The 17,843-nt window shown below is 43.4% G+C and overlaps 1 protein-coding gene across 2 annotated transcripts in view; it reads right to left on the bottom strand.

The window, feature by feature from the left end:
* ripk1l (receptor (TNFRSF)-interacting serine-threonine kinase 1, like) overlaps positions 1-17,843 on the bottom strand; it is a 61,984-nt gene that overhangs the window by 12,728 nt on the left and 31,413 nt on the right. For both annotated transcript variants that reach the window (XM_060850245.1, XM_060850244.1), the window contains exons 6-10: positions 15,717-15,866; positions 13,492-13,568; positions 11,083-11,185; positions 6,192-6,776; positions 1,149-1,250 (exon numbers count right to left, since the gene is read on the bottom strand). In XM_060850245.1, the coding sequence (XP_060706228.1) occupies positions 1,149-1,250; positions 6,192-6,776; positions 11,083-11,185; positions 13,492-13,568; positions 15,717-15,866 (1,017 nt within the window). The remainder of the gene's footprint in view (positions 1-1,148; positions 1,251-6,191; positions 6,777-11,082; positions 11,186-13,491; positions 13,569-15,716; positions 15,867-17,843) is intronic.

Here is a 17,843-nt window from a genome sequence, read left to right as displayed (position 1 = left end):
GGAGGGAATTCCAGAACTTTGGACCCTGGCTTCTGAGCAATTGAAATAAGGAGAGGATGGAATTAAAGGAATGGGTATTTCAATATTATTGGGCTGGAGGAACACACAGAGATAGAGGGTGGCAAGGCCACAGAGTGATTTGAAAACAAGAGTGCGCATTGTAAAAGCTGAAAATGTGTTGCTGGAAAAGCGCAGCAGGTCAGGCAGCATCCAAGGAAGAGGAGATTCGACGTTTTGGGCATAAGCCCTTCAACGTCGAATCTCCTGTTCCTTGGATGCTGCCTGACCTGCTGTGCTTTTCCAGCAACACATTTTCAGCTCTGATCTCCAGCATCTGCAGACCTCACTTTCTCCTGCGCATTGTAAAATTAAGGCATTGTTTAACCAGCCTCCATTTCCGTAAAATGATACCAATCCTGAAATTCCATGATCATTCCAGCATAAGCCTAGTCTTAGACTTCCACCATCTAATGCTTCTCTTCAATCACCGTATGACGTGCAGCAGGGATATCGGAGGGATTAATTTTCCAACTTCCCTAGTTGCTCAGTCTCCACTGTGTGTTTTTTTTTAAGATTAGATTTCTTACAGCGTGGAAACAGGCCCTTTGGCCCAACAAGTCCACACCGACCCTCCAAAGAGTAACCCACCCAGTCTAATTTTCCTCTGACTAATGTACCTAACACTATGGGCAATTTAGCACGGCCAATTCACCTGACCTGCACATCTTTGGACTGTGGGAGAAAACTGGAGCTTCCGGAGGAAACCCACACAGACACGGGGAGATCGTGCAAACTCCACACAGACAGTTGCCTGAGACTGGAATCGAACCTGGGACCCTGGTGCTGTGAGGCAGCAGTGCTAACCACTGAGCCACCGTGCTAATTTTACAGCTAACTCTTGGATCATATTGTCTAACAGCCCTCAAAATATAGTTCACTCCTTAACACTCTGTACAGCAGCACGCGCATACACACGCACAAAAAAAGGCATGGTCAGCTCTGAGCTAAATTTTACAGAATGTCCAGCTGCTTTCCACATTCTGCCTTGGCGAACAATTCTGGTTCTTACACTGAACATCGAATGGGTTTGTCATTATCTCAGCCCCTGTGTCAGATGGCAATGGCTGCTATCTGGATCAAAGCCTTACCTTGGCCAAAATAACTGATCTTGTTGGTTTCTGTCCCCACCAGCTGATTTGGAAGATTATGAAGAACATTCCCAATGTAGTTACTGGATTCACTCTTATTTCCTGAACATGAAACAAAAACAGCAACAGATTCTGAATAACTTGGGAGACCGTCAGCTTGTACATACACCATTATTTCGGTTATGAGGAACAATGCGCCCAAACGTTACAGTAAATGTTACCAGTAATCAGGGAATAAAATATTTAATACCAAGCTTTTGACATCAATACCATCAAATGTTTAAATGCGTTATTTGGATAGTTCACCGATAAAGCAGGGCACCAAACTAAGGTTAGCCATTCTTAACTCAGACTAATTTCCCAAGTATTACAATTTTCACTTCATAAAAGGAGCCTGCCACATAGGTAGACATGCAGGAGGCTGGAAGAACACAGGAAGCTAGGCAGCATCAGGAGGCGGAGAAGTCAATATTTCGGGTTAAAAATCACACAACACCAGGTTATAGTCCAACAAGTTTAATTGGAAGCACTAGCTTTCGGAGCGACGCTCCTTCATCAGCTGGTTGTGGAGGGCTCAATTGTAAGACACAGAATTTATAGCAAATGTTTACAGTGTGATGTCACTGAAATTATTCATTGAAAAAGTGTCTGTTGAGTCTTTCATCTGTTCGAATACCATGATAGTTTCACTTCTTTTATGTGTAAATCACAAAACCTTTTTTTTTTGAAAAGTTGCATTCTCAGGTTAACTGTAATAATAGGTGTTAGCGAGACAACATATTGTCTAGTTATGTGATTCACACATGAAAGAAGTGAAACTATCATGGTATTGGAACAGATGAAAAAGACTCAACAGATAAAATAAGGTATTTTTATCAATGAATAATTTCAGTTACATCACACTGTAAACTTTTGCTATAAATTCTGTGCCTTACAATTGAGCCCTCCACAACCACCTGATGAAGGAACATTGCTCCGAAAGCTAGTGTGCTTCCAATTAAACCTGTTGGACTATAACCTGGTGTTGTGTGATTTTTAACTTTGTATACCCCAGTCCAACACCGGCATCTCCAAATCAACCCTTCTTCACGTTGACTTCTCCCGATGCTGCAAATCCAGGGAACAGGAGATTCGATGTTTCGGGCATAAGCCCTTCTTCAGGAATCTGGATGCTGCCTGACCTGCTGCGCTTTTTCAGCAACACATTTTCAGCTCTGATCTCCAGCATCTGCAGACCTCACTTTCTCCTCGAAGATGCTCCTGATGCTGTCTGGCTTGCTGTGTTCTTCCAGCCTCCTGCTTGTCTACCTTGGATTCCAACATATGCAGATTTTTTTTGTCTCTAACATAACTTCTCAATGGCAATTAGGGAGGCGCAATAAATGTTACCTGAGCCAGTGAAGACAACATGCCCAGGATACTTCTTTTTCCCCCCAAAAAAATGCTGCAAGATCATGACTGATGGCCCACATCAAATCCACTTCCCGCCCAGTTCCTCACTCTCTCCATTCCCTTTGTGTCCACCCCCAGACACTGATCCGCAGCAACACGTACCAAATGGACTGCTCAGTCTGTCGGCATCTTTCAACTGTTTATGCCAACAAGTTCTGCCTAGCAGATCCCCCTGGCATAACCACACAGCTATCCTGAGCCAGCAGAAACGAGAGGTGCAGGGCTACAGTGAAAATAGGGGTGTTAAATGGTTACAAAGTTACATGAAAAGCAAGAAAAATAACCCATGTACATTGTTTTATGGGTATAAAAAATTGGCTTTGTGCAGTAATTTTTATCAGCAATGCCCGAAAATAGTTTATACACAAATCACTTTACACGTGCAATGACTGGTGTTCTGTAAGCAAACGGAACAGCCACGCGTACACAGGAAGATGCCGTAAATGATATAAATGGCCAAATAAAGTGTTTGCTGTGGTGAAAACATTGGCCTGGATTATATGAGAACTCATTTGCTACACATACTGTCAAAGTCTTTCTATTTGCCCAAAGAATGGTGGAGACTGACAGCTCCAGCAAATTCACAAACTTGTGGAAATGGGACTTGAAACAAATAGTGCTCCCCAAAAGGAAATACATCTTAATACAAGGAGCAGGGATTCTGGGTTGCCTAAAGGTTGGGAAAGGTGCAATATAAATACCCTTTGATGCTGATTAACCAGCGGCCTCACTCCCACCACGGGTTTTGTGTACATGGAATTTCATTCTTGCAGGTATTTCTTGAGCAAAAATTGAGTTATTATAACCACTGAAAAATGAAAGAGGGTTGACAAACATATTTCAATCTCAGATGGGGTTGACAGTGTATAAAAGAGTTGGGATTTCATGTAATGGATTTAACAGTCTAACAGATCAGTAACAGTGCTATTACAGTTTGACTATAATTTAAAGCTCTGTCTCTCCAGTATGTATTTCCATGACCTTTCTTTTTAAACTAATGGTGACACAAGTTGATTTTTTTAAAAAAATTGCTCATTGGATTTGTGTTTTCTAGCTGGCTAGTTTTTGTTGGCCATCTATAGTTGCTGTGGAGAAAATGGTGGCGAGCTGCCTATTTGAAACGCTGCATGTGGTGGAGATACACCCACAATATTGTCAGGGAGCAAGTTTCTGGATTTTGACCCCGTGACAGCCAAGAAACGGTGATATCTCTCCACGGCAGCATGGTTTGTGGCTTAGAGAGGAACCTGTAGCCAGTGTTCCCATGAATCTGCTGTCCCTTTTTTCTAGATGGAGGTGGTCGCAGCTTTGGAAGGTGCTGACAAAGGTAAGTTGGAGCAGTGCATTATTTAAGATGGTAGCACCACTGCCACTGCACATTGATGGTGGAGGGAGTGAATGCTGAAGATGGTGGATGAGGTACCAATCAGGCTGGGTGCACCTGGCTGGTATTGAGCTTCTTCAATGTTGTTGGAGCTGCCCTCATCTAGGCAAGTAGGGTGTATTCCAACACACTCCTGACTTGTGCCTTGTAGATGGTGGACAGGTTTTGGATGGGGTCAGGAGGTGAGCTACCTCCTAACCTCTGACCTGCTCTTGTAGCCCCTGTATTTATTGTGACTCATCCAGTTCACTCCAATCCTCTGAAGTTTCTTTCGAGGGAGATTTAAGAAAGTAGGAAACAGCTACAGGTCTGTGAATCCCCCACTCCAAGGATATTGAAACTGGGGGAATCACCAATTGTTTTCAAGCATTCCGTTTTACATAGGAAATTTTAACTTGGTAAGGTTTGTTTTGGAATAAATTTTAGAACTGACATTGCATCATACTTCATTTGTGCTGATGTACTTTTAAAGTTATGAAGATACTGTCTTGAAGAAAAGGGCTGAGGGGTGACTTATTTGAGATCTTCAAAGTTACGAAAGGCTTTGAGTGAATACAGAGAGAATCGCTCCTCTTGAGGGAAGAGCATAATTAGACGCCATCAATGTAAGATAGTCACCAACAAATCCAATAGAAACTTTCAGAATAAACTAGAGAAAGTGTTGTGGCATGGAACCTGCTACCACAGGGCATGGTTGAAGTGGTCACGTTTAACGGGCTGTTGCTCAGTAATATCAGGGCAAAGGGATTAGAGTCACAGTGATGTACAGTATGGAAATAGACCCTTCAGTCCAACTCATCCAAGCTGTCCAGATATCCTAAATAGATCTAGACTCATTTGCTAGCATTTGGCCCATATCCCTCTAAACCCTTCCTATCCATACACCCACACAGATGCCTTTTAGTTGTTATAATTGCACCAGCCTCCAACACTTCCTCTGGCAGCTCATTCCATACACGCACCACCCTCTGCACAAAATAAATTGTCCCTTTGATCTTCTTTAAATCTTTCCCTTCTCACCTTAAACCTGTGCTCTTTATTTTGGACTTCCCTACCTTGGGGAAAAGCCCTTGTCTATTTACCCTATCCATGCCCCTCATGATTTTATAAGGTCACCCCTCAGCCTGAGACAGGGAAACAGCCCCAGCCTGTTCAGCCTCTCCCTTCAGCTCAAACCCTTCAACCCTGGCAACATTCTTGTAAATCTTTTCTGACACCTTTCAAGTTTTGCAACATTCTTCCAACAGCAGGGAGACCAGAATTGAACACAGTATTCCAAAAGCGGCCTAACCAATGTGCTGTACAGTTGCAGTATGAAATCCCAACTTCTATACTCAATGCACTGACCAATAAAGGCAAACGTACCAAATTCTATCTACCTGTGATTTCACATTCAAGGACCTATGCACCTGCAACCCAAGGTCTCTGTTCAGCAGCACTCCCCAGGACCTCCCCATTAAGTGTATCAATCCTGTCCTGATTTGCCTTTCCAAATGCAGTACCTCACCTTTATCTAAATTCAACTCCATCTGCACTCCTCGGTCCATCAACCCGTCTGATCAAGGTCCCATTGAACACGGAGGTAACCCTCTTCACTTTCCACTCCACCATGAATTTTGGTGTCATCAGCAAATGTATTAACTATGTCTCCGATATTCACACCCAAGTAATTTATATAAATGACGGCTGTTACAATAATGAGAAGAGACAGAGGGTGGCTTGAGTGGAGCATGAACACTGGCACGGACTGGTTGGGTTGTATGGCCTGCTTCTGCGCCATATAGCTCATGAAATGAGACTTCTGAAGACCCAGCAGCACTAATGCAGACTTTCTGTCCAGGCTCAATAAATATCAGTAACCATTTAATCACCATACACACACACAATCCCCGAGTTGCAGACGGGTTCAGTTCTGGGGTCTGCTTGCAAGTCAAACTGTATGCAAGTGGGAACACAATGCAGAGCAATATAAAGTAGGCATTTGTAAGGGCTGGAAATGTTCATAAGTCAGATCTTTAAAATTAAACCCCTATAAAGGGATTGTGCTTGTAAGTACGAATGTTCAAAGTCGAATGTTTGTAGATCAGGGCCCATTGTATTTTGAACAGATGGACACATCGCTGTGATTGACAGGCAGGATAACAAATTAAAAACACACTTAAAAAAAAGGCAACTCCCAAAAACAAACCGAACCAACAGTAGGTTACCTGTATGCTGATGTGGAGACCAGTTACCAGGTTTTCCAGTTTGTGGGATACCAGTTTCAGTGACAGGAATATGAGCTGGAGTTCTGTACAGAGACGCCCCCTGTCCTGTAGGAATTCCTGACGGACTTATTTTACTTGCGTCTCGCCAACCGGTTTCTTCCTTGACAGATTTTGAATAGTTCAAATAGTTCAAGGTGTCCCCCGTTTTGTGGAGCTGCTGGGAACCATACAAGTCTACAGACTGCCCTGCACTGGACATGCCTGCCAGATAATGAGAGGGAGGCATGAGAGGAAACTGGTTGGTGAAATCCGGCTCATTGGAAACTCTTTTGCTTCTTTCCAGAAAGAGCTCTTCAATCTTACGCGGAAAAACGGAAGCGTCCAGGCGACTGCCCGTCATGTGGTAATTCAATTCCTCATTTAGTTTTCTTCTGACCTGCAAGTCGTCATCGTCATTTCCCTGCCAAATACTGCTGTCAGGGTCATTCACAGCAGGCTCGCTTAACTTACAAGGTGTAAACTCTGCCTCTCGAGTGTCGCTGCTTGCAGGGATACCTTGTGAGCTGTGCAAGGAATTTGGCTCGTCTGTAAAGTTTAAAAATAGATTGTTAATACTTCTGCAGTTTTGTTTTCCTTGAGAGAAAGGCGAAATGTCATAGAGTCAAAGGGGCCTACGGCACAGAAAAAGGTCCTTCAGCCCATCTGGTCTGCACCTGTCAAAAATAACTGCCTAATCTACTCCCATTTTCCTGTGTGCCCTGGCATTGCAAATGCACATCTAAATACAGCTTAAATGTTAGGATGGTTTCAGCCTCTACCTCCCTCACGGGTGGTGTGTTCCAGATTCCCATCATCCTCTGAGTGAAAGATTTTCTTTCCTCACATCGCCTCTAAACCTCCTTCCCCTTTCCTTAATTCTATCCCCCCCTTCCCCACCCCCCACCCCCCCCCCCCCCCCACAGTCACTGTTCCCCCAAACCAAAGGTGATAGTTGAGGGGTGTTTTTCTCACTGGAAGTCAGGGCCCATTGGGGTTAAACAGAGGTCAAAGTTGGGCCCTTAGCTGTTTGTAGTTTATATGAATGATTTAGACTCGAATGTAGGAGGGTTGATCACTAAGTTCGCAGATATGGGAAATTGGCAATCCTCGTATCCGTGGAATAGTTTTCCACGGTTTTAGTTACCCGCGGCCGGAACACACTATAGGGAACATTCCAGAACCAGGGATACCGCTGGGAAGGGACGCTTCCCATTGAAATCAATGGGTTCACTCCTACCTGCGGTTTCGGACTTCTGCAGTAGGCCCTGGAATGTATCCCCCTTGGGTACTGGGGGACTACTGTAATCAGGAAGACAGACTACAAGAGGATATAGGTGGCCCAGTCAGATGGGCTGATCAGTGGCAGGTGGAATTCAATCCAGATAAATGAGAGGTGATGCACCTGGTCAGGACAAACAAGGCAGGGCTGAGGGAACTTGGTTATATCAACACTGGTCACTCAAGGTATCAAGACAGATGGTTAAAATGGTGAAGGAGACATATGGGATACTCATCTTTATTAGTCGAGGCACGGAATTTGAGAGCAGAAACTGTATAAAAGCTAGGTAGGCCACAGCTAGAGGATTGTGTACAGTCCACATTATAGGGAGGATGCAATAGAAATGGGGAGGGGGCAGAGGAGATTTCCCAGGACGTTGCCTGAGCGGAAGTTTCAGTTATGAAGAGAGATTGGACAGACTAGGATTGCTTTCCTAACAGCAGAGGAGACTGAAGGGTTTGTGGGGGGGGAACAAGATTGAAATGTATAAAATTTTATAAGGGGCACATACAGGCCAAATAGCTTGAAACTTCTGTCCTTGATAGAGGGATCATTGCGCTGGGGGCATAGGTTTCAGTTGAGGGGCAGAAGGTTGGAGGAAATTTGAAGACTTTTTTTTCACCCAGAAGGTGATGGGAATCTGTAACTCACTGTCTGTCAGGGTGGTAAAGGCAGAAACCTTCATAACATTTAAAACGTTTTTAGATGTGCGCTTGCCAGGGACACAAGGCTAAGTGCTGGCAACTAGTCAAAGCAAATCACAATACCAATTTATAGTCCAACAGGTTTATTTGGAAGTACTAGCTTTTGGAGTGCTGCTCCTTTGAGACATATAAGATAATCAGAGGGTTAGATAGGGTGGACAGTGAGAGCCTTTTCCCTCAGATGGTGATGGCTAGCATGAAGGGAAATAACTTTAAATTGAGGGGTTTTTAGATATAGCACAGATGTCAGAGGTAGTTTCTTTACTCAGAGTAGTAGGGGCATGGAACGGCCTGCCTTCAACAGTAGTAGACTCGCCAACTTTAAGGGCATTTAAATGTTCATTGGCTAAACATATGGATGAAAATAGAATAGTGTAGGTTAGATTGGTTTCACAGGTTGGCCCAACGTCCAGGGCTGAAGGGCCTGTACTGCACTGTAATGTTCTATGTTCTAGTCCAAGTGCCACTAGCTACCTGATGAAGGAGTTGTGCTCTGAAAGCTAGTACTTCCAAATAAACCTGTTGGACTATAATCTGGTGTTGTGAGATTTTTAACTTAGTCTACCCCAGTCCAACACCGGTACCTCCACATCATGGAAAATAGTTAGATACTGTAGTTGTTTTCGACCAGCGTAGATATGATGGGCCAAAGGGCCTTTTTCTGTAGATCCCTACAACATTATGGGAAGTGATCAAAGGTTCCGCAGTGGTTCAACTGTGAGGATGATGAGTGGGTCCTCCAGTGATGATCCCAATTAAAATACCGGGACTGTACTGGAGTTACTGACTACAGCCAGTGTAACAGTAGGAGCACTGTCTCAGCCTCACTCACTCTGATGTGGAAGTCAGAATGGTCAGAGACCTTACTCCTGATCATTATTCAGTGGCTGTGCTGGAAATGTATATGGACAGACAACAAGGGAAGGACCCGCAATAACTCACTTAGCAGCAGTCTTGCTGGAGTTGTGGGTTCAAGTCTCATGTTGGAGACATTATCCCAGGAGTCAATACGCTTCACACGGAATAAGGGAAGTGTTTCAATGTCAAGATGATGTCCTTCAGATGAGACTTCAAACTGTCTACTGTCTCTGGTGGGTTCACTACCCCCGTGGCACTACTCTTAGAGATTAGTAGAGTAGTCCAGCTCATGTCCTAGCCAATATTTAGATAAAGTTATCACCATCCCAGAGGATCATAGGGCTGCTCTCTCTCGTTACACAGAGATGACTGGTGGCAGTTTAACCTGAGGGTCACTACACCTCAGGCCGGGGGCGAGGGTGAGATGGGGGGGGGGGGACCTTCACGGTAACCTCAGCTGGTGTGAAAACTGAACTTGCGCTATTGGCATCACTCTGCATGACAAATCAGCCAACCAACCAACTGAGCTAACTGACAACACCTACCCTTATACAGATTTCAATGAAGGATCTGATTAACTAGCTGTCATCACACAGCTCTCTGAGTGCGAAGTTTCTCAAATTATAACAGAGGCTACAATTCAAAGGCACTTTGTTGTATGGAAAGCAGTTTGGGGCCAACTTAGAGTCAGAGTCCTACGGTATGATGACAGGCCCTTTGGCCCAAACTGGTCCCTGCAGAGTAAAATGCCCCATGCTGACCCCATTTCCCTGCACTTGGCCCATATCCTTCTAAACCTTTCCTATCATGTATTTGTTTAAATGCGTTTTAAGTGTTATTAATGTACCTACCTCAATCACTTCCGCTGGCAACTCATTCCATATGTGTGCTAACCTCCAGGTAAAAATGTTGCCCCTCAGGTTCCCTTTCATTCTTTCCCCTCTAGCCTTAAACTGGTGCCCTCTGGTCCTTGACTCCCCAACCCAGGGAAAAAGACGGAGTGCATTTACGCTTTTCATGCCTCCCATGATCTTATACCCCTCAATAAGGTCCCTTCTCAGTCTCCTAAGCTCTAAGTAAAACTGTTCTGGCTTGTCCAGCCTCTCCCGATAACTCAGACCCTTGAGTCCTGGCAACATCCTTGTAAATTTCTTATGCACTCTTTCCAGTTTAATAACATCCTTCCTATAACAAGGTGACAAAACTGAACACAATACTCCAAGTGCAGCTTCACCAACATCCTGTACAACTGCGATATAACTTCCCAACTTCTATACTCAATGCCTTGACTGATGAAGGTCAGTGTGCCAAACGCCTTCTTCACTGTTCTGTCTACTTGTGACTCCACTTTCACAGAATCGTGCCGTGAATTTCAAGATCCCTCTGTTCCCCTGCACTCCTTAAGGCTCTACCATAGACTATGAAACTCCTACATTGATTTGACTTTCCAAAGTGCAAGACCTCACACTTATCTATATTAAACTCCATTTGCCATTTCTCGGCCCACTTTCCTAGCTGACCAAGGTCCTGCTGCAATTTCTGAGAACCTTCCTCACGGTCCATGATACTGCCTATTTTAGTGCCATCAGCAAGCTTACTAATCATACCTTGTACTTTCTCATCCAAATCATTGATATAGATAACAAACAGCAATGGGCCCCAGCACCAACCAAAGTTGAGTTTGTGTAAGGCCAGATATTGATGCAAGTCTGCCTTTCCCTATCACACTCCACTGCATTCATTATATGGACTCACACAAGGTACCTGCATGGGTGAAACTAATGCAGCACCTTCAGGAGATGGACAGGAGAGGGAAACAGGAGCAGGCCAACATGGTTATACAGAGGAACTGAGTAACTTTCTTTATCTGGTGCCTAAAATCAAAATGTCACAACAAACAGTTAACCTTTGATTCAGCGTAAAATTCTTCAAAAGTGAATTAATACACACAAATTAACATTGCATCTTGTTCACACCTTAAAATAATTTGGCTACTGCACAAAAGAATTACCTTTTGTCGGAGTTTCTGGCATTTCACCAACGCAATCCACTTGCAAAGACTGCATCCTTTTCACTAGCTGCCTTGGAGCTGTTGGTTTCTTCAGCGATAATTCCTGACGTGGTTAAGAGAGAGGCAAAAGGCGACATGAATTCCATTGTAAGGCCATGGAATCAGCTACATAACTACCTCCCAGAACCTGACTGTGGGTTATTGATTGTAAGTAGCTCAGCTTTGAAGAGAAATTCACGATACATTCTATAAAGCAACATTCACTGCCCTTGAGAGGTAACTGACAATATAAAGGCATTTCAGAACATCTCAACAATTCTAATGAATATGAAAAGTATCTTAGCAGTACAAAGATGTCCTTATTTCTCTTTTTCCTAATGAACATCCTGAGTTTACCATGTCTGCTAATTATTCTCAGTAATTGTACCAACAATCAGCTCCCATTACATTTTGCAAGTGTGGCACAGTTTCATGAAATTGAACATTTACTTTTATGGGACTTTACTCCGTACTTGGGACATTGCAAAAGACTTCACATCCCAGAGGCATGGTGATGGCCTAGTGGCATTACCACCAGAATTTTAATCCAGAGATTCAGGTAATCTTCTGGGGACCAGTTTGAATCTTACAGTGGAAACGGAGTTCAATAAAAACAACCTGGAATTAAGAAACTAAAGACAATCATGAAACTATTGTTGATTGTTAGAAAGACCCATCCAGTTCACTTCGGTCCCTTCGGTGTGGAAAATGCCATCCTTACCTGGTTCGGCCTATGTGTGCCTCCAGACCCACAGCAATGTGGTTGACTCTTAACTGCCCTCTGGGCAATTTGGGATGGGCAATAAACGCTGGCCCAGCCAGTGCTGCCACATTGCATGAATGAACAATTTCTTTCTCAGGTGGTCACCATTATGTCAGCATTCGTACAGGAAGGAGTCACAAACAGCAATCTTTTCAAAAATAAACACTGTGGAAGGTGCTGCAAGACTGCATCCATTGCTCAGGTTAGTTGCTCTGAGAAGGTATTAGCGGCCCTGCTTCACTCAGTAGCTGGTGGTTTTACTCCTACAACAGTTACGTCGCTTTAGGTAATAGGGTCCATGAATTTGATCCAGACTGAAGCCTCTCACAGGATAACTTGAAATTTGGAGGGGTACTTGTGATGTTTCCATGAGAGTGCAGTCCTTGCCCCCTGTGTAGAGGAGTTTGGCAGACCGGGAGATGCAGTTAGAGCAAGTTCCACTCCAAGCCACTCACTCTCCTGACTTGGAAATACATTGCCGTTTACTCAGTGTCACCTGGAATTCCCTCCCTAATGGTGTGGTGGTCCTATGTACATGGGCTGCAGTGGTTCAAGATGGCAGCTCACTACCACCTTCTCAAGGAGACGGGTCATAAATTCTAGCCCAACCAGCAACTCCCATATCCCATAAAAACAAATAAAGAGTTTTACCAATATTTCCTTGGTGAATCCAATCTTAATGTTGTTAAGTGAATCCCAACAGCCTTAAAAATGCATGGTCCAAATGTTTTAACTCTGTCTTCAACCATTTCATCTCCTAATTATAAACTGCTCCCACTGCGTGTGTCATCTACAAATCTGTACCACCTCCGCCCTAACATTAATATGCTTCTGTATTAGTCTCAAATTCTTACATTTCCAAAACTGTTCAGCTCAGTTTCTTTCTGACTTTTGCAAATTAACCCCTTCAATTATCTAAAATGTTAAATCTCTAAAACTATTAAGTTTGCCAGTTCCTCCATAAACACTTTCGCCAAAATCTCCTTTGACCAGTTTATCAACTGCTTTTCCGTAGCATTATTATTTTAACACTTTACCAGGCTTTTGCATCATGATAACATCAGTAGACTGTCAATCCCCAAACCATGAGTTCACATCCTTGAAGGAATTTAAATTCAAATGATTGAATAAAATTTGGAATGTACAGCCAGTCTCACTAAGGGTGACTACGCACCACAGAAACATTGTTGATTGCATTTGAAAAGCCTGTGTTTCAGGGGAAGGAAATCTGCCAACCTTACCTAGTCTGATCTATGTGTGTATTGAGACAGACAGTAATGTACTCTGAAATTGCCCAGAAGCTGTTCAGTTCATGGGCAGTTTAGGGTGGGTACTAAAGGCTGGCTTTGCCAGTAACACCTATGTCCTATGAGAATATATATAGAAAAATTATACATCAATGTAAAGTTCCAAATAAAGCTAGCTGGTAACAATCAGTGCATTACTAACACCTTAGCTGCGATTGGCAGATTAACACAAAAATGTCTTTTCATCTTCACTTTGGAAAAGATAAACATTATTAGGACTCTTTCTTAAAAAAAGACATCAAATTTACATTACAAAATTAATGCTGCATATTTGATCACACTTTTTGGAACAATACGCACTCTTAATTTTGTCAAATCTGGACCAATATTTTGAAGTAGATTTCCTTCATAGAATGGTCGGAATTGCAAGTCACAACCTGAAAGAGAGGAAGTTGTTATACGCAAGCAATTATTTTTCAGCAATGTTACACACAAGATTAGAATGAAAGCATTGGTTTTGTGCCTTTACAAAAATAGGGGTTTCTCCCAAATAGCACTTGGTCAGGATGCGGGTTGTTGTGGTAAATGGAACCTCCTTTTTACTGGAATCTCAACATTAGGCAAGTGTGAGCTTTCAAAAGGATATTTCACCAACATTTTGCAAAACTATTTTAACCTTTGCTCTGTGAGGGGGGTAATGTCGAAGAGGGACAGACTTTTTTTTGGGGGTGGGGGGGGGGGGGGGGGAGTTGGTCAGATGATGTAATCTACCCAATATTGAACTGAGTGCACATTTTAAAATTTGTATGTGTCCCTTTCATTGATTTTTTTTTAAGAAAAGGTTAAAAAAAATACAAAGAGAGTCCAAAATTAAAACTACTCCTATTGACAGAGGCTTTTAAAAGTTCAAACCCAAATTACCACAACTTCAGTCAGGCCATGAAATACAATAAGCAGATGCAGATTCCAGGCAGATAGGATATGATCCAGAAAATACTCAGTTGACATTTTATCAAGGAAGAACAGTTATAGATCAGAAGAGCTAGGAGTGGAAGAAAGGTCCTTCAGCCCATTAAGTCTTCAGCTCGCCCACTGAGATCAAGGCTAATCTGATAATCCTTGACTCCACTTTCCTGCCTTCCTCAAACCCTTGATTTCCTCATTAATTAAAAATCTGTCCATCTCAGCCTTGAATAACTGAGGTTTCATTTCCATCGCTAGAGTGAGATTTCAACTGCGTCCCCAGGACAGTAACTCATGTTATTGAGTTATTAATCCTTTGTCATTGCCACTACACCACCATCTCCAACTTAGAGGTACCACCACCACCTTCTTTTGATAGTACAAGTTATCCTGAAGAAACCACATGACTCAAACAACATCTACTGCTTGTTATCTTTCACCTGACGGCTTTAAAAGAACTGATAATTCAAATCAAACTTTACCTTCTCAAGTGTTATTTGGATTGAAAAACATGCCTGCATGCAAAACTAGAATGCATATCTAGCCTTGACTGTTGTTGCTCCATCCTCTGGCTGGACTGTTATTCAATCCTCTTGTAAAAGTAAAGATACTCAGTCCATTGATGGGAATTACTGACATCATTGGATCAATGCACTAGCATTCAGGCCATGGTCATTGAAATCAACTCCACCTGATCGGCCACATGCTTAGAATGACCACGTTCTGACTGCCAAAGCAAATCTTCTTCACCCAGCTCAAAGAAGGCACTTGACCGAGAGGAAGATAAAGGGAGTGTTTCGAAGACTCCCTGAACGCTTCCCTCAAGAACTGTAACATAGATGTCAACTCGTGAGAAACCCTTGTTCAGATGAACTTGACTTGGAGGAAGCTACTGTAGGAAGGGACTCAACTCTTTGAGAACATCAAGTAGCAAGAGGAAGTAGAGAAAAGGAACCAGTGAAAGGAATGCCAATGATCTCAAGGACAAGGCCAAATTCCACCCCTGTAAACACCTGCCAAAAGGGTGGTCAGCGATACAGCTCTAGGATTCAACTCATCAGCCACACAAGGACCCACAGAACACAGGACCCGAGATAGAGAATTTCTTAGGTGGACAATCATACTCATTAGTGAGTGTTTGCCAACAATGACGGATCTATGACAAATCCTAATGGGTGACACCATCAAATGCTACACCAAATCCAGTGCTGTGTTTGAAATACTCCTTAAACCGATTGAAGGCTTTAATGTTTATATTTTACTTGTGCAATACATAAAGTTCTTTAATCAAAAGGCTGGGCAGTCAGTCACTTCTGGACCATCAGTCACAGATTGGGAGAAGGTGAGCCAGGGTGAAAGCAATGCTGAAGTCACCTCAGTCCCAGAGGGCTGCTTTCTCATGGGAGAGAAACACGACTGGTAACCTGAGGGTCACCACATCTTAGACGAGGCTGCGAAGGCAGGACCTTCATGGTGACCTCAGCCAGTTCGGGTAATGAACCCGCGCCATTGGCATCACTCTGCGTTGCTGACCAGCCACCCTGCCAACTGAGCTAACCGTCTTCCAAAGTCTGCGGAGGGTCTCCTCAGAAACACAGTCAGAGCTCAAGGGAACTGCTCACCTCCAAAAGTCAGCCTCTTCTCGGGCTCATTTTCCCAACACTGCTTCATTAAAGAAACAACGCATTTGGGGCTGTCAACAGGGATATCATTCATATCAGGCCGTTCTCCACGGAGAACCAGCTGGCAAACCTGCGAATTGTTCAGTGCATCTGCAGAGATATATGAAGAAAAGCATATCATACACAACGGAATTAGAAGGTGGGTATTTTTTAGAAACAGTAGGCCAGCAAATGGTTGTCAAACAAAAATCAGACGAAAATTTGCTTTTGGTTTGGTGGGTTCAGGCTGGACGCCATGGAAGTGACTGTTGTGCTCACATTCAACTTTACAATCACCTGGACAGTCACACCAATGAATAAAAGGTGCCAAGTTTCTGACGGTGGGAAATCACTTTCACGTTGCTTTGATTTTCGTCACTTGAGAGATTCAGAGTTAAAATTATACAATAGTGACAGCCCAGGAAGCGGCTAGGTTAATGCTGGCCCTCTAGAAGAACAACTCTGTTAATCTCACTCCATTGTCTTTTCCCCATGACCCTCCAAATTTTTCTCTTTAGGTCTTTAGCCAAGTTCCAACTCTCCAGATACAACACTGAGCAAAATTATGGCAGGATTTCCAAATGCAAAAATCTTTAATACTCTCTCCCACTTCGAGTCATAGGCAGAGAGGTATACAGTTTAGAGACAGGCCCTTTGGCCCAATATGTCCATGCTGTCCAGTTTTCACAATTAAACTAGCCCCATTTGCCTGATTTGGGTCCATAACTTATCCCATCCATGTATCTGTCCAAATGTTTCTTAAATTACAAAATTGTCCTCACCTCCACCAATGACTTCTGACATTCCCTTCCAGACATTCACTGCCCTCTGTCTGAAAAAGTTGCTCCCCTGGACCCTTTTGTGTCTCTCCTCTCTCACCTTGAACCCATGTCCTAAAGCACTTAGAGTCATAGAGATGTACAGCATGGAAACATTCGGTCCAACTCGTCCATGCTGACCAGACATCCCAACCCAATCTAGTCCACCTGCCAGCACCTGGCCCACATCCCTCCAAACCCTTCCTATTCATATACCCATCCAAATGCCTTTTAAATGTTGCAATTGTACCAGCCTCCACCACTTCCTCTGACAGCTCATTCCATACACGTACCACCCTCTGTGTGAAAGAGTTGCCCCTTAGGTCCCTTTTATATCTTTCCCCTCTCACTTTAAACCTGTCTTCTAGTTCTGGACTCCCCACCCCAGGGAAAAGATTTTGTCTATTTATCCTACCTATGCCCCTCATAACTTTGTAAACTTTTATAAGGTCACCCCACAGCCTCCGACGCTCCAGGGAAAACAGCCCCAGCCTGTTCAGCCTCTCCCCATAGCTCAAATTGTCCAACTCTGGCAACATTCTTGTAAATCTTTCAAGTTTCACAACATCTTTCCGATAGGAATGAGACCAGAATCGCACGCAATATTCCAACAGTGGCCTAACCAATGTCCTGTACAGCCGCAACTTGACGTCACAACACAGAAACAAACCCTTCGGTCCAACTTATTCATGTCAACCAGATATCCTAACCTAACCTAGTCCCATTTGGCCAATATCCCTCTAAACCCTTCTTATTCATATACCCATGCAGATGCCTTTTAAATGTTGTCATTGTATCAGCCTCTACTACTTTCTCTGGCAGCTCATTACATACATGCACCACCTTCTGTGTGAAAAAGTTGTCCCTTAGATCCCTTTTAAATACTCCTTAAACCTATGCCCTTTAGTTCTGGACTCTCCCATCCCAGGCAAAATACTTTGTCTATTTATCCAATCCATGTCCCTCATGATTTTACAAACCTCTACATGGTCACCCCTCAGCCTCTGACACTCCAGAGACAGCACCCCAGCCTATTCAGCCTCTCGCTATAGTTCAAATCTTTTCTGAATCCTTTCTCTTGATCAGTGAAGACTTTATACAGGCACACCAAGGCTACACTGGCCACACTTGATGTAGCACCACACATATAGTACCACACAAATATTTCTTTTGCATTTCTCATTGTGCTAAATATTGTTCAGATACAGCTTCCCTTTGGCAATTATATTGAGAAAGACACAAGCAATAATGTCCAAAGAATGCGACACTG

The sequence above is a fragment of the Hemiscyllium ocellatum genome, chromosome 34 (genome assembly GCF_020745735.1).
Source record: "Hemiscyllium ocellatum isolate sHemOce1 chromosome 34, sHemOce1.pat.X.cur, whole genome shotgun sequence".
Classification (NCBI taxonomy): domain Eukaryota; kingdom Metazoa; phylum Chordata; class Chondrichthyes; order Orectolobiformes; family Hemiscylliidae; genus Hemiscyllium; species Hemiscyllium ocellatum.
This window is presented reverse-complemented; position numbering and strand designations above follow the sequence as displayed.